The sequence below is a fragment of the Rhea pennata genome, chromosome 15 (genome assembly GCF_028389875.1).
Source record: "Rhea pennata isolate bPtePen1 chromosome 15, bPtePen1.pri, whole genome shotgun sequence".
Classification (NCBI taxonomy): domain Eukaryota; kingdom Metazoa; phylum Chordata; class Aves; order Rheiformes; family Rheidae; genus Rhea; species Rhea pennata.
In genome coordinates, this window is record NC_084677.1 from 18533167 (window position 1) to 18557761 (window position 24595).

A 24595-nucleotide genomic window follows, 5' to 3' on the forward strand; every position below is an offset into this window, starting at 1 on the left:
GTCTGGAATTGTTACAGGCCAGGGCAACACATTATAGTGTGAACTGAAGGGAAAAGACATATAAGTTCCCAGTTTTCAAAGAATGACATGAAGTATTTGTGACTATGATCTAGAAGGTAGCAATCACCCAAGAAGGCTCTGTGTGATGCTGCAGTCTGGCACACTGTGCTGTATGTAGCTTTTAGGAAGTTGCAAAAAAATCCTCATATTTATTGGTGAAATCTTCTCTTAAGCAAAATCCCTCTGGCTTCTGCAGGATCTCTGGGTGTTATGTTCCCTGGCAATGAGGAGCCTCCTCTAGAACCAACACGTCCTATGTGCTGTAAAAAGTAGGGGTGAATTTATTCCAGTGCGTGCAGGGAGAGCATCTAGAACTAGGCTGAAATGGATTAAAACTTTAAGAGATGAAGGTCCTCTGCCGGTTCCCTTCGTGGTGACTGTTAACTGAAACCGTTCCCATACCTCCAGCACATTCTGTACTCCAGAATACTCTTTAGGTCAGCCTGCTAATGAATGGCCTATTAGGTTACTGTACCTGGATAGAATTTGCCATAGAAACTCTGCCAGTTACTGCCATCAAGTAACTGATCCAAAAGCTTTGAAGCTGTTGTGATGATTTTGTCAGCTAATCTTCTTGGTCCCAGTCTGCTGCTGGCTAGATCTCGGGCAAGACAGGTAAGCCTTACAAGGAATGCTTTTGCACCAAGAATAAAATAATTTGCTTGGTCAGGAAGAGTGGCTAGGAGGTTACTTTCAGGAAAGGGATCTTATTTTCCCTAGTAAGTTGTTGACCAACAACACACCAAACTAGAATGTGAGAGATTCTGGCAGCCTAAATTCACAGGGGCACAGCTATCCTAAAGTCTACCCCAGGGACAAGCCTGGAGTCGTACTGTAGAGCCCAAGGTGCTTTGCCAGAGAACACTGTGAGGGAGCCTCCCCCCCCCCCACTGATAGCAAGAAAAATTTTTATACTGTTACAATACAGATGTAGATTTGGTTGTGACATTAGATATAACTTTGCAAGTTTGGCAATGTATAAAGGGGCCCTTGGCTGGGCCGCTGGCATTAGTTTAAGTGTGGTGCAAAACTCTGTGGTGTGTATGCGGCATGCCCCATGGAGTTTTAAAATATGTACTTTTGGCATAGGGACACAGCTGGCTGCACTGACAAGAGTAACTACAGAGCCACTGAGCAGGGTGCTGGCACAGGTATTGCAGTTGAGCTTTTGCTCAGTGGCCTTCTGGTCTGTGCTCGGGGACAAAACAGACAGTAAATACCTTAATAGTAGCTTGACTCTGACAGAGATGAAGCTCATTCAATCTAAATGCTGTGAAAATCATGTAAAAGTTTTTTCAGATCCAGAAGTCTAAAAGGTCTACAAGGACAACAGTCCTTTTCTCATCCGTAGATTTAGTCTAGATTTCCGTAATTAATTTCTTGCAAGGACTAAAATTCACTGTCAATGTTTTAAAATATTTAGGCACTTAAAAACAGTGGAAAAGGAAGCAATTACTCACTAAGAGCTGAATATCCACCACAGTTTTTCTCTTGTGTGTTTGGGCAGTTTAATAGCTAAGCAGAATCCCTGACATTTTTGTAAGAGTGTGCATTTCTGTGTCGACACGGGAGGGCAGTGCATGCATCATAGAACACCAGCTGGTGCATTTCAGCTGGTAAGGAAGAGATTTCTGCTTGTTCAGAACCTGTGTGAACAGAATTGTTACAGCCTGAAGCTTGAGCAGTCACAGCGCGCACTGGCCTTTCCTTGCCAGTGTCTGAGCAGGGCAGAACTGCTCCTTTTATCGTTTACATAGGACCTGTCACTAGGTGCTCATACTTCCCAGGCCTAACAGAAGCAGTGACAAATTATCATGTTTTTCTAGTTCTTCTCTAATCAGGAAATTCTTCCTAGGCTAATGAGGCACACTGGTAACATACTGATCACAGCACACTAGCAGCAGGAGCACGTCTGTGCTCCACGTTTGTGTTTCACCTTGGGTGACCTTGCTGCGCACAAAATGAGGAAGAGGAGCCAGCTGTACTGCAGGGGTCCTCACACCCTTCTGCCAACACAAGTCGCTTCTGCACTGGCCTTCCCCTTGCTACGACCAGCATTACCCCTCCCTCCGCAGCCACCAACTTTCACCAAGTCTGCCAGTGAACCCTGTTCCTAATCTGTAGCCTTAGCTTCCGATCCAGTCCTAAGCCACCTTGTTACACTGCGGAGGAGTCACATCAGTGACTTGCAGCCCAGTTCAGGATTATAAAAAATCATTTCATACTGGCTTGGGTGTCTTGTTCTGCCATGGCATCTTAGTCCTGTAGCATCTGTTCTTCTCCAGAGCAAATGCAATCCATTTTGGTGACTGACCACAAACTGAGTTTGGTGATGGGAGCACATGCTGAATTAGGCAGAGACTTGCAATGCATTTTGACTTCAGAGTCCCAAATGTTTGTGATAACACATCCATTTCTTCTGGCCTCATGTCTGAGAATGTGGCAACCTGGACAAGAGTACCAGCATTACAGGAAAGCAGGGCTTGGAAAAGGGGAAGAACAAGAGAAAAGGCTGTTTAGGCAGTGGTGCTCTTCTGATAGAGGAATGTCTCTGTGAACAACGATGAAAACAAACATAAAATCCCTCTGAAAATCTGTGTAGGAAAATCAGCCAAGTGTAAAAGCCATTCAGGGAATCAGACCATGGAGTAGGGATGGCTGAGGACTGTCATAATCATCACAAACAGCAGGCACACACATCACAATAGTTTATTAAAAATGTCTGAAAACTCCCAGCAGTCAACCTTTTGGTGGAATGAGACATTCCCCTTGGGTGCACTGAGGACATTGTGTTATGCAAATTTGGTTTCTGCAAAAGATCAGCCCTCTATGGGAGCAGAGGCATCACATGAAGCCATGCCTAGTCTCCAGCAAAAGGTCACCCTGGCCTGGGCACTCGTGTACTGGTACTGAGCATGGGGACCAGAGCTGAGAGGATCGAAGGAGAAAGGGTTTCCAAGTCCATTGCAGCAGTGACACATTCATGAACAATAAGGGCATTAGTGAGACGAAGAACCTTTGCAGCACTGTGTTCATCCTCTAGTTAGGTGGACAGTTCCCTACGGCTCCCTTTCCCAAGGCATTATTCAAGCCCATGTCAACTGTCCCAAGTCAGAGTTTCCTGTGGAGACTGTTTCACATCCAGACCAACGCTGCTGACAGCCCAGCCTGCTCTGGTACATTAAAGGGAAGACATGATGCTGTGTGGTTCATAATGGGATGCAATATCCTGGCTGCAGACTCCCACTGCTGCTGCTACCACAGCAGGACGCGTAATACCCTAAAACCTCTTAGCTCGCTAAGCTCTGGGATCCCTAAGTGCTGAGGATGCAAAAGAGAAAATCAGCAGTAGCAGCTTAACATGGAGCCTGTGCCAGTGTGGGGGTCTGTGCTCTGTGAGACACTCTCAGCTATTCCCTGCTATGAGAATGACCCTCAGTTTCCACAGCATGAAGAGCAAGTGTTACTGGAAAGAGCAGTTTTGATCAGCCACAAGAAAGTTAGTCTAGATCCTAAAATCACTTCAACATATTTCGTGTTTGGCAGACATATACTACCAAAGTCTCCAGTTTTCTACCCAAATCACCTGGTCAAAGGACCAAATAAGTTTGAGCATGCCCAGCTTACCACTTGGGAGCCGTGTCAGTGCCACATTTCTGCTGCTTTGCTAAGCCACTGTCTATTCAGATTTGCCTGTGTGGCAATGGATTTTCCTATGTGAACTCTAATCTGTTTTGCCTCCTTTCGGGTCTTAATTCCACTTAGACCTGCAGTCTCAGGTCAACACTAGACTCAGCCGGCACCAACACGGTAATTAGTCTGTCCATAGTTCTTCTTGCAATGAAAGTAAAGTTAATTAGAACAGAATGGAAGACCTGTCTTTGTGCCTGCCATTAATTCACAGTGCCTGGTAAGGTGCAACTCTTGAGTAAGAAGATTGGGAAGTCATTGTAATGATTGCCTTATGAGACAGGGGGGAAAACAACCCCGTGCCTGAAGGATTGCAACCCACCTGCCCAGAGTGGCACATTCCACCAGTGTTTTACTGTTCTGCTCACTCCTGCGGGTCTGTGACGTGGAGTGCATGGACTGTTCTCCGCACTGAGCACCCCTGGAAGGCTGCACTGAGGACACTGGAGCTGGGAAGCTGCCTCGAAGAGTCAGGAGCTGCGTGGGTAGGTGATACACACTTCCAAGGCAGACGGAGGAAAAGAGAGCTTCAAGTCCTTAGTGGGACAAACCTGCTCCTGGTGAGACCCCTGCTAGGCTCATTCAAATGGCTGCAGCTTTCTGTAAGTGTTTTACCTGCTTGCAAACTGGTAGGAACAGGAGATGGAAATGGATTATTGCTAGTCCTGCAGCGAGGGTCAGTGCTGCCTGCTCTGCCCTTGCTGCTGCTCTGCCTGGCTTTGTTGCAGTGTTCAGCCCGGAGAGGTGATGCTCTCTTCGTGGCTCTCTCTGTGCTTAGATGGCTCGTGCTAGTGTTCAAAATGTCTGCTTAGCAGCCCTGGAGATATTTTGATGCTTGTGCTCTGATGGATTTCATCTTGTTATTGCCAAACTTGCCTCTGTGCTTCAATCTCAACTTTTGCCTCCCTGTCCTTGACATTTATACCTGTTGATAAGTTCCAACAATTTTGTTTTCTCTTTAAATACTGATAATAGCTGACTTAGGTATCATTTTATCAACTCTGCAGTACAAAGGACAATATTTTTACATTTATGATGTCAGTTACAGCATTTTGTTTGGTTCTTTTAGTATTTTCCTGTGAAGGTGACCCTTCCAGTGCCCTTTATAATACAGTATTGAGTAACTGTTTGCAATAGCAAACCAGACTAGTTATTGATACAGTTTTCTGTAGTAATACTGTGTTCTCTGCCTGCCCTCAAAAGATTCTTGTCTCAGAGCAAGCTATTCCATATTATCTTTGCTGAAAGTGAACATGAGAAATGTGTCTTTCATCTCTTTGGACTATAATAGGATATTAAACTGTTTTCATCTCCGTTGAATTTTGGACAATGCAGGGAAGACTTCTCAAGAAATGTCTTTTTGTCATTCAGTTCAGAGTATAGAGAGTCAAGCCATCCTGACAGTGATAAGATGAAGATGTGAAATGATGCCTTTGCCTTTATGTAGTCCTGAGTTTCCTGATTTACTCTGATAACCTGTGTGAGCACAGCAAAGGCAGAAAGCAGCCACTTTGGGGTGAATAAGCCAGGAGATGCCTTTACACTGCATTCTGCTCTCTGTGCCTCTGAGTGACTGGTGCAGATAGAGGGTGAACTCCAAACACTGGAGAAAACTAAGACAAGAAGAATTTACATAAGCACAGATGAGGTTGAGGTACCCTCTTCCCACTGATTTTCTGTATCATTTAGATGTGTAACTGTCCTTCATTTCTTCGCACATCTCAGTCTGCAGCACGGTGTAGCCATCCTCTGCTTCCCAAAACTGGGGGAAGCTAGGTAGGAGGGCTTGCAACTAGTTTTCTTGTTGGCTTCTCTTTCCTGGGAATTATTGATTTGTCTCAGGACAGGATTGCCATTGAGACATTTTTGCAACTGGATGCCTAGTGCCTTTTAGAAACATCTTGGTTTTCATACTTTGGCTTTTTGATCTGAACAGCAGAAAACTAAAGATGCATTCATAAGGATATTTTGTCAGTGATTATGAGTCCTCACTATCTCTATAAGATAATCAGATAAAATAGTCTTTTTCATTTTTGTAAATGCTTAGTGTGTGTTAAATAACACAAATGAAATAAATGTGGGAATAAAAAAGCATCTTCACAGACAGCCAAGATCAAATGAAGTGAAAACCTGCATGCAAATTAATCTAGTAGGTATCAGTGGACAATTTATGCATGTACTCACATATCACAAGAGTCCAACGCAGCTTTGAAAGAGCATCCAAGAGTGTTGCTTTTCTATACTGCATGTAAGCCTTGAAAATCAGACGGTCCGAGTTTACCTTAGGCACGGACAACTTCTATAGACATTAGTGGCTGATGTGCCTGATTTCTCCTTGAACATGGTTCTCCTACCAAATCCATGGAGGCCGGTCCTAACTTCAAAGTAACCACAGACAAGTCTTTTTGAAAAATCACTGTCTTAAATAAATCACACTTAATCAGGTTAATACTGTATGCAGGACACTTCAATCTTGCGTGGTCTTGTGTGGACAAAAAGAAATATTCCCAGCAGGGCTGAGAGGATCTCGCAAATTCTAATTAAAATGTTTTTGTAGTTTATGACTACAGAAATACTGAGCATTGGGATGAGTTAGTTAAAATAAGGCTATATCTCGAATTATTGGATGAGCTGTTTATCAACATGACATGCCAGAAATATGAAATAATCATTTTGCTAGACAAGTAAATTTAAGTAACTGACTAAACTTGTTTCCATAGGAAAGGTGGATTATCTGCATACAACTAACGGGTGAAACAAGGGCTCACCTCATGTTCTGGATGTCAGGTTAAACATTGGCTTTATCATCCAGTTCAACTTGCTTCCTTACTACTAATAGTGATGGCACTGCTGGCAGCCTGACAATAGAAGAATAGAAGCGATTTCTAGGGGGAAAAACCACCAACAGAAGAATCCCCTTTGGGAACATTTCTTCCACGAAGGTGCAAGGACAGAGCGTGGACTAGAGCCCATACTCCCAAAGGAATCAACATGGTATCTACAGGGTTTAACATTATTAATAAAGTACAGCACAATGCCTTTTCTCCCCTCTTCTTTTCCAGTTGCCACCATGCCAACAACCAACCAGGGCTGGCCTGAGGCGTTTGGATTCAAGATAAGCGGAAATGGTCCTTGCTACATCCTTTCTGTAGAAGAGGGCAGCAGCGCTCACATGGCCGGTCTCCAGCCGGGGGACCAGGTCCTGGAGATAGAGGGCCAGCCTGTCTCCTCCCTGAGCTGCGAGGCGCTCATCAGCCTGGCGAGGCAGTGCAGCAGCGTGCCCCCCAGCATCGGTGTGGTCTCCCGGGTGCAGCAGGTGGACATTAAACCTGGCCCCCAGGGATGCTTCGGCTTCACTCTGGTGAGCAGCAGCAGCAGCCCCCTGCAAGTGGAAAGCGTCATCCCAGACTCACCTGCTGCCATATGTGGGATCAAGCCGGGGGATTACGTGCTAGAGATCAACGGGATCCCAGTGAAGCTCTATGAAGCAGCAGCTACCATGATCCAGTCCTGCCAAGGGAGGTGTCTGAGGCTGGGGCTGCTGAGGCTTGGGCGCCTGCTGAGATGGGCCAGCAGCAGCGTGCAGGAATTTGTCCAGAGTGCTGAAGCTATCCACCAGGAGAGGAAACAGAAAGCACAGGAATTTAGCAAGAAGGTGAGGTCAGGCAGGCTATTGGGGTGCTGAGCACCTGGCTGCTCCGGGCTGAGGCAAACGCAGGCATGCTCTGTGAGCTGTGGCTGGCCAGAGAATTAGCAGGATCCCAGAGAGCCGGAACAACACATGCATGTGCCTGTCCTCCCCCTTACCACCGAGGGCACTGAGCTGCGTAGAACATGGATACTTTCATTTTGGGGATTTCAAGCTCCTAGAATTTAATTTGAGCTTAAGGCTTGTTCTCAGTGCAAAAAAACAATGACCAGATCTTCCGCAGGCATAAATCAGCAAAGCTGTGATTCAGTGCCGAGTGTTTTGCTGATTCCCAGTGTATCAGTCTTGCCAGTGTGCTTGGATGGAGGGGACTGGTCTTGGTTCAGTCAGAGGACTAGGGGGTGCAGATTCAGGGCTTCAGTGTCTGAGTGAGGGGCTCAGACATACCCATATTTCAATAACGGCAAGGAGAATAAATAAATGTTGCAAAGAGCTTTGAGATTCTCTTGGTGATGATCCCAAGTACTTATTACTTTTTGCATTATGAAAGTATAACATTTGTCAAATGGAGATCCATAGGGGCAATTCTCTTACTCAGGAGCATCTGATACTCATTTAAAGTTTTAGCATGTCATCCTGTAGACATTTTAGTTCTTATTTTGTTGCAAAGGGAAAAATATCAATGTGATTACATCTTCATTGTGTTCCTGAAGGCTGCCTGGTGGGTAGTTTACCAAATACATTGCCTCTTGCTAATTATAAATTTGATCATGGTTGTTTTTTTAATCTTTCTAATTTCCATTTCAAAGTAGCCTTTTAGAATACTGTTATGAAAATAACAAGGCTTGTGTTTTTTGATCATGAGCTAATAAAAGAACAAGACATTCATAAAGAGATTCTTGGGTATCAGCTGAATCCCTTCAGTCAGCTTTTAAATTAAAGATTCACAAATACGCATTGAGATTTGGATTCATAAGGTGGAGTATTGCATGTGAAACAGATACCCGCTGATTATAGGAGATTAACAGCTGCTGGGAAGGTTGCTCCACACTGCCTCAGTCTAGTGAAGTCACATTAAACCATGTAAATGTTTGCTGGATGATCATGGGAGAGCACTTTTAGGCAAGCAAGCAGATAATTTAGTAGTGCTTTTTCGTGCGAGTCTTAAGAGGATTACTCTGAAACTGGTTTCAGACTGGCCTTGCAAACATGGTCACTGTATCTATGAAATACTGCTAGGTCCTGCAGCAGTACCTCTGCTCTGTCCCTTCCCTCTGAACAAACCCATTTGCGATGGCCTGTAGCACCCCAGAGAAACCGAGCATAAATGAGTTTGCAGAGTACTGCATGCTGCTGGCTTTCAGGCACCGGAGTGCAGCTTGTCTGGCAAACAGCTCTCTAGGGGAAAGTTAATGGCTCAGATGTTTTAAGTAGCTTAATTTTTTATACGATGCAGAAAATCACAAAACTCAGCAGGGTGCTTTATCCCATTTTTACCTGCAAGCTCTGCTCTCACTGGTGCTTCTGGTGACAGAACCAGAGAGAACGATGCAGGTGCCAGAGGAGGGCCAGGAGAACTGCTCTACACACTCCTGTCCTGTCCCTGATGTAAGGCTGGAAGGTCTAACAGTGCTTGTGGCTTGCATTTCTTATGTCATTTGCAAGCTGAAGATATGAAGTCTTTCCCCACACCTGTTCACTTGACAGAGTCCCTGTTTCACAGGGCTCATTTGGCAGACAAACCCATGGTAGAATTAGTAACATTAATAAAAAGCAGCAGGGCCAGGATTTGAGCTGTGTTGTGCAAGTAGAGTGTTAGAGCAGCCTAGAGGCATTACCAGAAAGCAATAAAGATGCTCATGGTTTCAGTTCCAGGTCAACATCTCCTGTTTTTGCCCTACACACCCAGAAATATACTAAAGAGTTACATTGATACAAGCAGTAGTAACACCACCCGAGCTCCTACTGTGCCAAGCCCTTCAGTCTTGCCTCAGGCAAGAATTTAACAGAAAGGGCATGGGATATGGTGCACCAAAAAATGCCAAGTTCTTTGTCAGTACTGCGCTGGACCTTGAGACCAAGAAGCACATGGATCTGGCTATGGGGGAACTGCTGCCTTTAATGCCCCAGATTGGATAACCTTGAAAGATCTGCTGCTTCATGGGAATCTCAGCAGTGTTCACGTGATGGCTCTCGCAAATCGACAAGTACCTGGTGGTTTGTGATGTAGGTTAAAGTGTCTGCGATAACTGTCTTTGGAGAGCTTCAAAGTAGAGCAAGCACCAGGAGGCAATGACTCTTTCCCTTTCTTATGTAAAGGGCCTCTCTCATCCAGCATATCAAGGCTAAAAAGCCTTTAGCTGCCTTCTGGCTCATCTGCACTGCTTTTGTAGTGAGATACAAATACAGTGGCACATACAGGGAAAGAGTGAGTGACTGCTCTCACTGACTGTTCCCACCTACACTTGCAAAGCTGGAGAAAAACAGTTAAACCCACCATCAGCACAAAACTATTAACTGACAGGAAAACACAACACAGATGCAGGGACTACAGACTTGTGACAAAGAGTTTTCTGCAACCTTCATTTTTCTGTACCTGGTGAAGATCAAGTAGGCTTTGAGCAAAGTGTCTCCAGCAATGCCCTGCACCCAAAAGAGCTGCGCAACAGGGCAAAAAACAGCAACAGTCCCCACCATCTCCCTTCAGGGGGGCAGACAGAAAGGAATGAAGAGAACCCCATCGGTTGGGTGCGGGATAATTGGTTATATGCTAATTAGCTAATTAGTCTGCCCATTGTGGCTGTCTCAGGTGGAGTGGAGGGGGCATTGGCTGACAGCTAATGAGCTGTCAAGATCCTTTCCCACTGTCCATGCTCACACACATGTTCTTTCTCCCTATTTCCCTGCAGCCTTCCTGGAGTTAGCAGCAAGAAAGTGTCACTTGGTAGAATCACAGTGTCGTTAGAGGCTTAAATACCTCTAAAAACACACTGCGATGTCCTCTACCAAGTAGATTCCAAACTGGTCTGCTGGGTCCATGCCCAGCAGTGTCAAAAGCATCCTCTTGCGGCCCATGCAGGGGAACAGTTGTGAAGCAACAGAGTTCTGGGTTTTTCTGTGACACCAATGTTTCCGTTGTAATATTTATAACATGCAGAACAGATAGCTGTAATGTGTATGAGGCCCCAGTAACGCTCAGTGATCGGTTGATGACAGTTGTTTCACTTTCCTCACTACATTGATTTCTCTTTGGTTGACTGGGTGTTAAAACCAGATAAGATGTATTTTCTATATAGTTTGTACCTATACATGTAGGTTTATTTTCTCTGCTGTTTAATGTCTGTTTCCTCTTCTTTTCTTCCTCCTGTCCTTATGCAGGTGGATGAAATCCTTGGTGATCAGCCAGAGGTAAAGGAGAAGGTTTTCACCATCCTGAAGCAATATGCAGCAGAGAGGAAGGTAGAATACTTGGCTTATGCCCTCTGCATGGTTCTCACCCAAGAGTCCCACCAGCTTCTTATTGACAATATCAGGTACAGAGTGTCAGTAACCTTCATGTTGCTACGCTAGTAATTAAAACATGGGCATCAGCCTGTTGATGATGAGTGTACAGTGGCTGACCAGATCAGGCTTTGGTTACAAAATTCCTCCTACAAAGCTGACATTGCTCATTCTGTGAGCAGCTTCCTTTGGGAAGTATTGGAAGTGCAGAGTGGCTCCCCAAAAGGGCATCTCCTCTTCCCGGTGGGACTGCAGCTCTAACTGAGACAAGATCATCTTCACTAGGGGAAAAACAACTGCAGTCGAGACTGCTCGCTGCTTGGGGCAGGGAACCAGCAGTGCTGGACTTTCCCTTTCCAAAGGGGAGCAGCTGAGCACTGAACTTGATGGAGTCTCAGCCTGGCTATTCCTGGACTGTTGTACCCCTGCAGCCTGTGTGGCTACTTTGCCTTATTTTGCTGAGATCTGGAGACCTTGTGTACTATCCCATGCATAACAGCCTATGGGTCCATGTGCAGTGGTTCTGGCATACAGACCACTGAATCTAGTGTGAGACAGAGCTGCAGTAATGCTCGTGACATGATGAGAAGGAGAGCCCCTTGTCTGCACAGTGGCCAGCAGCCTGCACCACTTCTGCAGCGCACACAGAGGCACAAAATCACCTGCTGTCCCCATCCCTGCAGTGACCTAGTGGTCACTAGGCTCACTGATTCATTGCACCTACTGACAACACGGGACTTGGCTCTCTTTTTTACACATCATTTCAAAGGGAAATTAAATTAGTTGCATAATGGCTGGCAATTATTCAAGAACTGGGCCAGAAAATAAATCAAGCTCCACAATTAGAAAACCGAAGATTAGAGTCTGGCTGAGGTTTGCCAGCAGGCTTTGGGGATCTCTGTGAGGGTCATGGGGCTGCCTTCCCCCGGGGCCAAGCGCTGAGCAGAGCTGCACCTGCCTGCTGTGTTCCAGAGATAGGATCTGGCCAGGTCTGTGGGTCACACATTCATGGGTGCTCTGGGACTGTCCAACATGAATTGGTAATTTTGCTAATTGAAGTAGCTATGCATTTGTGATACATTTTCACTGGGGGTAAAAGCCCACAGAGACCAAAGAGATCTGGCAGGACCAGGATGATGGTGCAATGCACAAGTGACGGTCTCATCTGACAGGAGAGACTAAACGTGGTCACAGGCTGGCAGGATCCCGGCAGTTTCTACATGTCAGCTTGCACTCCGGAGTGCTACCCTCCCTCCCCTTGAGACAGATCCTGAGTCAGTGCAGCTTGTGTTCACAAAGCCTTTCCACTCTCAGTTTGTCTGATTTCCTCCCCTTAGAAGAAGTTCTTGTGGTTGGCGCTGAATGATTCCTTCACCATCTTGCAGTTTGCACCCTTCATTCTTTGCAGGGTTTGGTCCCCCTCTTGTCCATACTCATTGCAGCACTGAGGAGTTAGTCCTGGCTCACTCCTGGAACTGTCAGAAGGGCAGGATGCCGTGGGGGTCCTATGCCTGCATTTCCCAGTTGTGCTGGGCAAGTTCCCTGCACTGGGGCCATTGGCTGCACGTGGAAGGCAAGGCAAAGTGTGCATCTTCCCAGCAGCGGCAGGGAAAACGGGGCTGAGAATGAGTGCTGCTCAGTGTTGCTTAGAAACCCCATTTGAACCCATGACGTTCCTCTAATCCTCCTAATTCCCAGTGCTGGAGCAGTATCCTGACTGATCCATGAGGTGCCATTGCCAAGGCAGAAAGGGCAGTGATATCTGTGCGACAGATCACAGTGCAGAAATGCTGGAGCTGGCGGTGCATGGGGTAGCTGGTTCCTGGAGACCATAAGTAGCAGCACGGTGCTCAGCATGGGCCTGTTCTTCCTGGTGCCTGGCAGGATAAACGGCTCCGTCTGGACTTCTAGTAACCCAGCTTGCTCACTTAAAGTTATCATGAGCTACCTCCTCAACAGGCAGGCAGGGAAATTTCACCTGCCAGGCAAAGAAGTCTGTGCTGCCACCTTGGAGGGTGATGGCTGGACTCCATAGCCTTGGATCGCCCGTCTGCCAGCAGCCTCGGAAAGGATCTGGCATTTCCCAGTGATTGTCAGGCACAAGTCCCTGCAGGAGCTGTGTAACACTTGAGCTCCAGCCCTGGCCTGGTGTGTGCTGTCCTGGGAGATGCCGCCTGTCACAGGGACAGACTGGCCAGGAGCACTGCAAGGGGCCACCCGTCCTGTCAGGCTGATTTAACCTCCCAAAAGTGGGGAGAAAATCACTGTTATTAGAGGAGGAGAAGAGGAAGTGCAGTCACGGGCACCTGTGGTGTCTTCAGGGAATGCAGCTTCCCTGCTCCCTGTGCATGGGTTGCTGGTCAGGAAAGGAGAGCTGAGCCCTCACAGAGTTTCTTTTGATGGACCCCTCCCCCCCCCCCCGCCTCGATTAAATTAGCCGGAAATGGAGCATTCAGTGTTTTCCCTCAGGCATTGTCTCTGCATTGCCTTCTGCACAGCTAAATACACCTCGTGAGGATGCAGGAAGAGTCCAGGAATGATTAAGGGTAGCATCCGCTACCCAGGCAAGCAAAAAAATGTCTTGGCTTTAAATGCACATCTTGGTTTGGCTGGGCTGCGTGTGCCCTGCTCAGTGCCGCCCTGCACGCTGGCCTGCATGCACGGATGCTGTGGGCTGAGAGCTAGCTGAGTACGTGGAGGTGGCAGCATGCATGGCTGTCGGGGCAGCAAGCGTGCATGCTGGCGGTGGCGTTGGTGCCACTGCGGCGGCAGGGCATGCTTCAGCAGTGCATGCCTCTGGCTCGCGCAGTGTGCGTGCGTTGCTCTCCCCACTGGCCAGCAGCTGCACTCAGCTCACAGCATTTTCTCCCTCTGGATCTGGCACTTTTAGCACAGCTTGAATCCTCACATCAAGGAGAGGAAGGAAAATTGCTGTCTTTGAAGTTTTTTCTCTCCAAGAGTGGCAGAGCGGTCCAAACTGTCGCTCCAAACTCAGCCTGCTAAATATCAGCCATGGGGGATCTAGGGAGTTCACAGCATTGCAGCCATGTGTGGATGGAAATATCCCATCTCACCTGTGGGTGTGAGCTGGAAGCCAAATTCTTATCGGACTTGGCTTTCTTGCAGTGATTGTATACATAACCTTGTCTCATTTAAGTCCTCTTTGCAGTACTGGGATGGTGCAAGGTGGAGTTTTAAGTGAGGACAGGGCTCAGGGTCCTGGGTGGATTCATCCTGGTGTCAGTCTAGCATCTCTCCTGCTCTTGGTGGAGCTGTCCTGCCACAGCGAGACCCAGGCAGACTTGCCATCTGCACAGCAGGTCTGCCTGCTCTTTTTACAGGGAGCAGAGAGAGTGAGATGCTGTCTGTGCACGAGGCACGTGATGGGGATTACAGTCAGGCAGAGACGATGGCCGTTGGGGAATCAGGTCTCCATCTGGCCCCACTCTGGGCCCGGCTTTCCAATTCCTACTTTAATCAGTGGAATTGCAAGATATTACAGTTACCATAACAACATCCTCTGTGCCAGGGTCTCAGCCGTGCTTGCAGAGGTCCTGGCGGTGGGGAGGACGTTGAGAGTGGGTCACCCAGAGGTGGCCCTTGCCTTGCAGCACCCCCCCCCCCATGCTCCTTGCAGCAGCTCTGCTGTGGTGACTGTGTATGGGCCACCTGGAGCCCCTTTAAGCCCCTTTGACATCCTTGTCAAAGCCTGACCAGGGGATGGGTGCAGACGCAGCGCGTTAGCTTGCTTGACCCCTGCGGTCTGCAGCGCTGGCTGTGCCTGGGCCACGCACTGTCCCATGCAGCCGGTACATCGGGAGGGCAGCCGTCACAGCGGTGGGAGCCACAGCCTGTCGCACACACGCCTTTACACCTCGCCGGAGCGGGGATGCTCCCACCTCTGCTGAGAAAGGCTCGGCCAGCATCACCCGAGGGACTCATCCTTGCCAAGCCAGCTCGCATCCCTGCGTGGCAGTGCCAAGCCGCTGCCGTGGGCCCGGGCGCGTGCATCCCCACCAGCTCCGTCGGCCCTCCGCTTATCCGTACAGCCCTGCTCTCGCGGCGGCGTGGGAGTGACTTGCTGCAGCGGGGGGTGGCAGGGAAGTGGTTGTTGCTTTGGCGCTGACGGTGTAGCTGCCGGCATTGCAGGTGGGGCTGCTGCGCACTGGTGAGACGCTGTCTCTTAGAGTGCAGGTGGCAGGAAACGTTGCTGGTGCCGCGGGGGTGGGACCGAGCCCACGGGCCATGCTGTGACCCCGGTCCTGTTGCTGTCCCCCACTGGGATTGCTGTTTGGCCTCTCTGCCCTGCCGCCCCAGCAGGAGCTGAACGTGGCTGCTGAATGTGGGTGCAAGGGGAAGACGGGGTGTACCAACCCCATGGTGGGAGCATTCAGGGCAGAGTCAACTGGTGCTGAGCGGGACCACCACACAAAACTCAAAATTAGTCTCAATTAAGAAAAAAAAACAGAAAACATCTTTTCTCTAGTAAGATGGACAGACATGCCTTGAATGTCTTGGAAAACGCCATTGTCTTTATCCCTGTAAAATTATATGGGACTTTTTTCCACAGAGGGGATTTAAATAAGCTTCTAAATTTTCATGTGCTTATTCCATCTGGACCCAACACCCTTTGCATGGGGCACAGCAGGTTTTCCTCATGGAAGGTCTCCTTCCCGAAGACCTGTGTAAGCGAGGAGTAGGGGAGAGCACTGGCCAGCAGCCCTGGTGCTCCCGGAGCTGCTGGCTGCCTTCCCTGGGAGTGCCGAGGTGTTGCCAGCTCACCAGCACCCAGTCCCAGAACAACAAAGCCATCGGGGCAGCTTCCAATTATGGCTCTTCTGATTTGGAAAATAACTGATTAAAACCCCCATAATCATCCCCATGCCCTGGTGTGAAAGGTTAACACTGGGGCTGGGGTAAGATGCTCAGTAAATCAGGCAGCTAATCTCAGTTTAATGGAAATGAAATATTTAGCTTAGGGAAAAGATTTACCATCTAATCTTAATGAAATGAATTCCAAAGAAAAAAGTTGCTTTAGAAACCGGGTTTCCTAGCTGAGGATGTGCTTGTGGGAAGTATAAGCAGCTCTGTGTTTGCTGCTTCTGCATAATATGAGTTGCTTGTGCTGGAGTTTGTCATTGAACAGGTTTGCTACTGAGCAAGAGCTTTTAATGCTTTTAATAACTCACTGAAAGGTGGTGAGAGGCTACAATGTGCTCTAGGTTTATGGGATGCTGTGAATTCATTTGAGTTATTTCCACATGGCTGGAGACAGTTTGGTTTTCTGCAGTTTTTTTTGTTAAGAAGGGATCTAAATCCAGTGACGAGACCCAAACAGTCTCAGGCGTGGGGTTAAGGGACCGCAGATGACCCAGGGATTTGGCTTTGAGTGTCTGGCATAGCTCTTGGGATTCCCAGAGGAAGGGTCACCGCGGAGGTCTGTGAGGACCCCGCTTTTCCCAGCTCGTAGGCTGGTGCAAGTGGCAGTCCCACGCTGGGGACGGCCGCGGCCGCTTGTGCCGGCTCGGCTCTTCCCTGGTTCCCAGCTGCTGCAGGGGGCTCCTGCGCCAGCACACAGCCCTGGCACCTCTGTGCCGGACTGGTGTAAGGAAATCTGCCAGCGCCGCTGATCCGTCACGTCTGCGAGGACTGCAAGGCGAGAGGAGGGAAAGGTAAAACGGTCATTCCCTTTTAATTGCTTTCCCAGGAGTAGCAGCCGTGTAGGGAGGTGCCTTCGTGGCAGAGGGGCTGGGGCGCAGGAACAGCCGGGTGCCCGCAACGCACCGGCTCTCCGAGCAACGCGTTTCGGCTCTGCCCGCTGCGCCCGTTCAGTTTAGCAGCTCTGCTTTCTGGGTGCGAGGTTCCCTCTTCCCCCACGCTGCCCGCCCAGGTCCTGCCCCGTCCCCCTGCTTTCGCCCACGCTGCCCCGGCTCAGCTGCAGCCGCCCTCCGCAGTCCTGGGCTCTCCGGAGGTGTCCGCAGCTGCTGGCGGCAGCTGGAGCCCTTCGGAAGCTGCCCTGCGCCGGGGCTTTGGTGCCCCTCTTCTGGGAGTAGGCTGGTGCCGGCCTTGCCGCGGCTCCCTGAGGGAGGCCGAGATTTTGGCTGTGACTCGCAGTCGCGCCGCCGTGCCTGCCTGGGGCTCTTGCAGGGGCCTGCTCGGTGGCATTTGCGTCCCCAGCCTTGAATGTGACTTGGACAAGCTGAGCTGATCTGAGCTAATTGAGCAGCCGCCCTTTGGAAGGGACGTCCTTTGGCTCACGTTGCAGTGATTTGTCACTTGCTGGTGATGGCTGTTCCGTTGACTGTGGGAAAAAGAGGTGGTGGTTCCAGTCCAGGGGGAGAGCTCTTCCCACGACGAGAAGCCTGAATAACCAAAAGGCCGAACATCCTGGTCCCGTCGTCGCCGCTGAGCTCTCCCTTGTGCAGGAAATCGTGGTGCCGATGGCTCCCTTGCGGTTCCCAGCCCTGCCCGAACGCCTCTCTGGGGTGCGGAAGGGGTAAGGGCCGTGGGGAGGGCCCGTTGCACAGCCTGGTGGGGCAGCCCCCCAGCGACGCGCTGCGCACTGCAGCCCAGGCTGCGCGGGGCGCTGCCCGTCTCCCCCTCGCAGCAGCCCCGCGCTCAGCCCGCGGGTGCAGGAATTCTCCAAGGGCTGTTTCCCTCCAAGACATCTACGGACAGGAATTACTTTGATGAGTAGGAATGCGGTGGGACGAGGAGGAGCTCTGCCTGGAAGTGCGAGACCTGCTGCCCCAGCCTCCTCCCTGCTCTCTGTAGTTTGGTCCCCCCCCCAGGCCAACCCACCCGGCAGAGCAGTCAGCCCCTTGCACTAACGCTGAATCCTAGTTTCTTCCCAGTGCTATGTGCGGGCCTGGCAGTTCCCTGAGGTGCTGTGGTGATGTGGGAGTCCCACAGACCAGTACTCCCCGAGGTTTCAGCAGTCTGGGCTTTCTGATGCCTTCTCACCATGCAAAGCCAAGAGAAAACCTGCCGAGAGGGGCCGGGATGAGCCCCTTCCCAGCAGCCGCCAGTGCCAGGGTGATGGCTCTTCCCGTCGGCTCGGGACTGGGGCTCCATGACCCTCGGGGACGAGGGAAGAGGGAACCATCTCCCAGCGGTTTCCTGACACGGTGCCCGGGCAGGCAGGATGGTGCCCGGGAGCCGCTGTGGGTAGGCGCCCTGGGTAGCCGCTGGCCCGCCGTGGCCCGGGCCCGCTCCGCTCCCACTGCAGCCCTGGCTGCGGTGCAGCTCTCGGGGCCGGCAGGCGCTGCGCAGAGCAAGGCAGCCTGCAAGTGCCCGATATGCTGCTAGCCCTCGCTCTAGCCTGATTGGATCTTCCCTCTGCACCAGCTCTATTTATTTTTGGGACACTGCTGCTGCCAGCCCTCCTGCTTTGATGGTTCCGCTGCGGGTCCCCTTCCCCAGGCTCCCCTCGGGGAGTTAATGTGTTCCTGCAAGGTGCTGGTTTGCAGCGTAACCCAAGACCCCTAGACTGAGCACAGGAATTGCCTTTCTGCAGAGACGCAGGGGCTGCAGACACGTCTCTTCCTCCTGTCTGTCCTAGGGCTGCTTTTTGTTGAGTTTTCTTTTTTTCTTTTTAGCTCAAATGGATTTCATCCCATTTATCCAGAATTAAGCTCCTGCAGATTTTAATTTGCTGACATTTTCTTCATCCGTTTGGTTGTGGATAGCAGGGATATTGCACGTGCTGTGCCAGTTCCTCCCTGTGCTCAGATCCCCTGCCCATATGGTTGGTGTATGTAGTAAAAGTGCACAACTGTAGTTTTGCTCAAGAATGATGAAATACAGCAGCGAGAGGGAAAGATGAGCTGTCTTGGGTAAGTAACGAACAGACCTTTCCTGGGGACCCAAGGGGGGCTGGGCTGGGGATGGTTTTGAAGCAGCTTAATTCTTCAATCTAGCAACCCCAGGCACTGCAAAAACTAGATGTGCTAAAAGTTAATTAACTCTTAGCATCCTTATTGCATGGGAGCTGCTATCATCAGAGACTCAGTGCAGCACAGCTCTGCCAGGCGGGGGATAGAGGGAAACCTTTTTATTTTGTATTCCTTCATCACCTGCAGATGTCAGAGCCTGGGTCTCGCCCCAGGAGAGCAGCAGGGGCTTTACCCTCCCGTAGCGGTGGCGCCGAGAGCGTGGGGGGGCTGTGGAGCGGGGCACGGCACCCCGGAGCCGGGAGGGCGGCGGGGGGGCTGCGCTGTTTGGAGTAGTTCAGCATCCCCGAGGTGTGGGCAGCTCTCAGCTCTTTCCCTTATTTCTGAGTTGTTTTCAAACCAGGGCAGGGCTACAGTCTCAGCACAGACATTGCACCGTCCCTGCGCGGCGGGTACCGTCGGAGCGGCTGTGTGCTTCCCCCCCCAACTGGGGGACAGAGTCACCCTCAGAGCCGAGCATTGCAAATGGGCTTCCTCACCTACCTTTCGCACTGCCGAAGTGCCGGGTACCTGCCACTGTGCCTCTGCTTTGTGGTTCGCGTTTCCCCCAGAGCCGGCAGCAGCGCCGGAGACGCCTGTGCCGCACTCCGTGCTGCCGGCTTCGCGCAGGCTGCCCAGCCGCGGGGTTTCGCTTCGGAAACATCTGTTTGCGCAGGAATTGCAAAGTGATGAAAATGCAGAACCCCTTTCTCCCTGTTGACCTTCAGTGTTGTAAAAGCTTGTGTATAAAACAGCAGTGTTGATGTCGTGTTTAAACAGACGTCGTCCCATTAACCTGAATTTGAGTAGCTGGGTGTGTGTGTGCTCTGGAGTACACCAGGTTCACACCCTGGCATGTTAATTCATTAGCTGATGACTCTCATGTTGTTTAGATTATTGTATATTGTCATGCATCTTCTTTAAGTCATTCGGTTGTGCTTTATTCTTCTGCAGGGAGAACACAGCTAGCAATAGTTCATTACTTTCCTCTGTTTCTATCTATTTGCCTTTTAAACAGCCTCTGCTTGTTGGGGGGGGGAGGCGAAGCATTGAGTAAAATCTGCAGCCTGTTATTCTCGGTGCCTTTTTGGGGATGGGCTAAGGCATGTGCATTTTTGATTGCAGTCACTTTTGATCCCTGGCAAAGATAAAACCACTGCCCATCAGGGGTTCTCTGATTACTGAAGAAATTCCATCCAGTTCATTTTAATAATGGTTCAAACACAATCTATTTTTCCCAGGTTGTTTTTCATGGCAATAAAATTGCTTGGCATGCTCCTATATTAAAATACTCCAGCCATCTGGAGTGGACATTCTCTGGATAAGAAATTTCATTTTAGCCACTAGGATTTATATATTATACCTTGTGCTGTTTCTGTGCTTGCTTCCCCCCTCCCCACTTATCTACTCCACCAAGATTGAAGGAAAGCTTTCATTCTCTTTTCGTGTGAAAATACAGCTTGCAGCAGATACAGACAATATCCCCACTGAGTCTGCTTCATTCTTGTTGCTGATTTATATGGCATTTGAAACTTCAAACTGACAATGTGCTCCTGTCTTGCAATCCATGCAGCTGCTGTAGGAAGTTGTGGGCAGAGTAAGAAAAGCAGCTTCTTGTTTGTTTCCTCAAAAAAAAAATCACTAATCTTCTGGCTGGACATATGTTAAACTGCCCCCCCCCAAAAAGAATTAGGGCAGCAGGAAAAAAATCCACCACCAGACAGGAAGAGTGGCAATAAGTGGGAGTGCGGTTTCTTTTATACGGGTTGAGTTCAAATAGGTCATGACCAAATACGTTAGTGCAAAATCTCCTATTAAGAGATTAATTTGTTTTGAGAAATCAAACTACTATCAGGCAAATTATATCAGCATAGCATAGCTGCATATTAAAACTGATTTGTAACTTTTATTTTGGAAATAAGTTATTTGGTCTGTATGTTTTCTAGCTTCTTGAGTGAAACACAAAAAAATTAATCTTCCTTGGTGTTCCCAAACCAAAGAGCTTGACAAGGTTGGCAATGGCCCTAGATAGAAGGTGCACTTTGAGCCGTGGTGCCTGTCCCCACGGCCCGGCGGCGCAGGAGTGCATTCCTGAGGCTTGGGAGCAGCCGTGCTCCCCTTCCACTTGTGCTGTAGGGAACACCGGCAGGACGACACAGCAGCAGAAGCATCGCTGCTCTCTGTGGCTTTGAGACACAGTGGTGAGCAGTCCTGATCCTGCAGTAGCGTGTGACAAAGCTCCCAGTGTCCCAGGAACTGGTTTAACATTGAATGTCTGGAGGCAGAAGAAACCTGGGGCATGCACAGCAAAGTGCACTCCGCTCCAAGACCTCCCGCGGTGGCGTAAGCCAGGGGCAGAGGCCTGGCAGAGGTCTCAGCCGCTGGGGTGCCAGCACTCGGACCGGCTCCTGGGAGAGGAACATGCCTCAGCATGCTGGAAACCTCAGCCCACAGCTCCCTGGCTGCCGGCAGGGCACTGGTGCTCGAGCTCGCCCGTGGGGCATGCACACACCCAACGTTTGGCTGCAGTCCCGGAGCGAGCCTGGGATGGAGCACCTGGAGCCAAGGCGGGGAAGCCCTGAGGATGTTCTTGCCTGCGGGAACTTAGAGCAGCCTTGCACTCCCCTCTGCTGCTGCAGGAACCATCTTTGGGGCTGCTTGGGCATCACCCGAGTGTGGCAGGGCCAGGCTGGCCGTGCGGCGCCGCTGTCTCCTACCAGTACCCCTTCCGAGTGCCGGGGTCCTAGGACCTGGCTTTGTGTTTAATCCTGGGGGTTGGATTTGACCAGATCCGATCTCTAACCTCAGACTCCAGATGCTGTCACAGTGCCCTGTGAAGCGACACGGTGTGGAGGCGCCCCGGAGGACAGGTTCCCTGTTAGGCTTTCATGGTGTGCAGGGTTTGCACTGGCACAAGGTGAGTGCCGGGCACTGCTAGTCAGCCACTGTTCCTCTTGCTCACTTTCTGCCGCTTTAAAAGCCTCTCCAAGATGTGGGACGACAGAGTGAGCCCTCAGCGTGCCTGGCAGCCCTCTGCGCCCAGCGAGCCGGGGCACGGAGCAGCAGCACGGCAGGAGCCTGGACAGATGGTGCTATGGAAGGTGCTGGGTGCATCGGTGCATGGGAGCTGCCTGCAGGCGCTGTGCTTCCCAGCACAGCCGCCCGCCCGCTGGCATCGAACCAGCTGCGAGCGTTACAGAAGAAAGCTCTTCTGGGGGTTTCTTTTGTCTCCAGAAGAAATGTTTCCGAGTCCTCGGCAGCTCCAGACCAGGCCGCCAGTCCTCTCCGGTGGAAGGACCAAGCCGGCGGCTCCCAATGGATTACGATGCGTGAGCGAAGGTGACATCGTGGCTCGTGGTGGAGAGCCGCTGCCAGCCCGTGGACCTCCCTTCCTTCCTGCTGGACTGGGGAGAGCCTGCGGTGACACGCGAGAGCGCCCCAGGGACCCGGTGCCCGTCTATTGATAGGGAAGGTCACCCCCTTCGAGCGCAAACCGTGGCGCTGGCTCCCGGGAAGCTCTTACCGGCCTTTTGCTCGGGGACAAGATAATGAATCAATAGTCATCTGAGCCCGGGACAGCACAGCGCGGGAGAGCGTGGCGAGGGGAATATGCACATCGAAAGGGCGCCGGCGCGGCGCTTGCCAGGGCGGCAGAACCCCGCGCCGCGCCGCGGACATGCCGGCAGGGCTGGCAGGCGCTCCTGGCCAAGCTGGCCCCTCGCCCCTCTCCTCTCCCCTTGCCCAGGGCGCCGTCGAAGCGGGTCCGCGCAGCTCCCCGCAGCGGGAGCTGCCGCCGCACCGCAGACCCACGTCTGCGCTGTGCCGGGGGTGGGAAGCTGCTCTCCAACGAAGGCAATGGGGAAATCAGAGCCAGCGCAGGCAGGGAGCCCCAGGGGCGCTCGCCCCGAAATGCTGCCGGGGACTGAACGTGCCTTTCCCTCTGCTGCTGCAGTGCCCTCTCCCAGCACCCTGGCTTAGCCCTCCGCGTCACTCGAAGCCCGCCAGCCCCAGCTCACAGGCAGGACGAATGACCCGGGACGGGCTGCGGTCTCATGTCGCCCTAGCGCAGCCAGCCTGGACGCGGCGCCTGGGAGGGCCTGTCTGCTCACGGGCCCCCACAAAATGAAGGCTGGTGTCGTTATTTTGGGTTCCCGCAGCTCCAGGCTCTTCAGACCTTGCAGAGCCGTTGACAGCGTTACAGACCGGCGCTCAGCGCTGTCTCGCTGTGTTCCGGGTTCGTCCCTGAGGAGAAGCGGGGGAGGCTGCAGAAGGGGTGGGCGAGCTCCTGTCCCCGGCACACAGCTGTCACAGCCCCAAGCCTGCTGTTCTCAGGTGGAAAAGGGCCTTCATTTCTATTTAATGATGATAACGGGTCACATCTGCAAAACATCTGTGGCCAAATGAATAATTATTGAGCCTTCCATTATAGGGCATAATAATCTTGTGTACACAAAAAAATCCATTGTATGAAAATTACAGTTCTGTGCTTGCCCCAGAAGCTGGAGCAGAGGCCCGTGTGTCCCCGTGTTGTGCTGTTGCTGTCGGTGGCTGGAGTCCAGCACAGGGACTGTGGACACACGCACACACTCAAGGCTAATTGCCACCTCTGCCTGAGCATGGGCAGGGTATCGACGTGTTCCTGGGCAAGCTCTCCTGGACGTGCACAAAAACCATCCCTAAACACTTTGAATCCTGCAAAATTTAGCATGGGTGAAACTGCTGAAATGCAGCAGAATTTCAGTTCTCTTTGCACGGCCAGGGCACTGGGTGGGCTAGCCTCTCCTCGCAGAAGGGTGTTTAATTTGTGCAGTGTCTCGGTGGCAAGGTGCAATCAGCAGCATCCTCTCATCCCGGTGCAGCAACAGCCCCCCCCCTTCCTGCACATGGCGCTGGAGGAGCGGGGTGGGGGCGCGGGGAGCCCTCCCACCCGTGACCTGGAGCGCTGCAGCTGAGAAAGGAAAAGATTTTGTGGATATTGGCAAGTCCACTTCGGCTCCAGATTGAAAGCTAGTTAGCAAAATCCAAGACTATTAGAAACCCTCATATGTTTTTAATCCCAATAAAGAGGGATTTGATTTATTTTTTATGCCACTAACTGTTCTCCCCCCCCTCCCCCCCGGCAGCTCTTATAGGCCACCCTTGCACTATAGGATGAGCGCCCAAGAGCCTGGCTAAAATCTGCTAAGAATTGGTAGAGAAATCCAGACAAGAAAAAGTACATTAGGCTTGAGAAAATCTGTGAACTTTAATAACCAAAAGTCTTATTATATAGGTAAAATGGGAAAAGACTTTCCTATTGCAAAAACCTGTGAATTTTAGCATTACAGTATACTATTGAGGCAGAAGTATTTTTCCAGACTGGTAGCTGTTTATAGCTATGTTGATATTATCCAAATGTAGTTCAGTGTTTTAATCCACCCTGGGATGTGTTTTTCTGCATAACTGACAGACTCAAGGTCAGGTCTTTGCTAATTGCTTCAGCGCTAAACCATACATTTTTCGTTTTTCCTTCCTCTGCTACCTGCAGATCATGTCTTATGTTGGCAGCTCTGGAAATCTCCACATCCTCTTTATTGAATACAAGTGCTCTGTTTAGAGATGGCATTATTTAAATTAAAGATTTTTTTTGTCTGATGATTTTACTTTCCAGCTCTGGAGAAAAGGCTTGAGGAGCTGGTATTCACAGTGCAGAATTGTACATCTTGGGGCTGTGTTAGGAGTTCTGGAATTACAGTATTTTTCCTGTTGTGTGTAAACAGTGTGC

At 50.6% G+C, this 24595-nt stretch overlaps 1 protein-coding gene across 1 annotated transcript in view; it reads left to right on the top strand.

Annotated features, from left to right (window-relative positions):
- The first annotated feature begins 4244 nt into the window (after window positions 1-4244).
- GRID2IP (Grid2 interacting protein) overlaps window positions 4245-24595 on the top strand; it is a 55286-nt gene continuing 34935 nt past the window's right edge. The window contains exons 1-3 of the mRNA XM_062588155.1: window positions 4245-4352; window positions 6813-7405; window positions 10778-10932. Coding sequence (XP_062444139.1) covers window positions 4337-4352; window positions 6813-7405; window positions 10778-10932 — 764 coding nt within the window. The 5' untranslated portion in view covers window positions 4245-4336. The remainder of the gene's footprint in view (window positions 4353-6812; window positions 7406-10777; window positions 10933-24595) is intronic.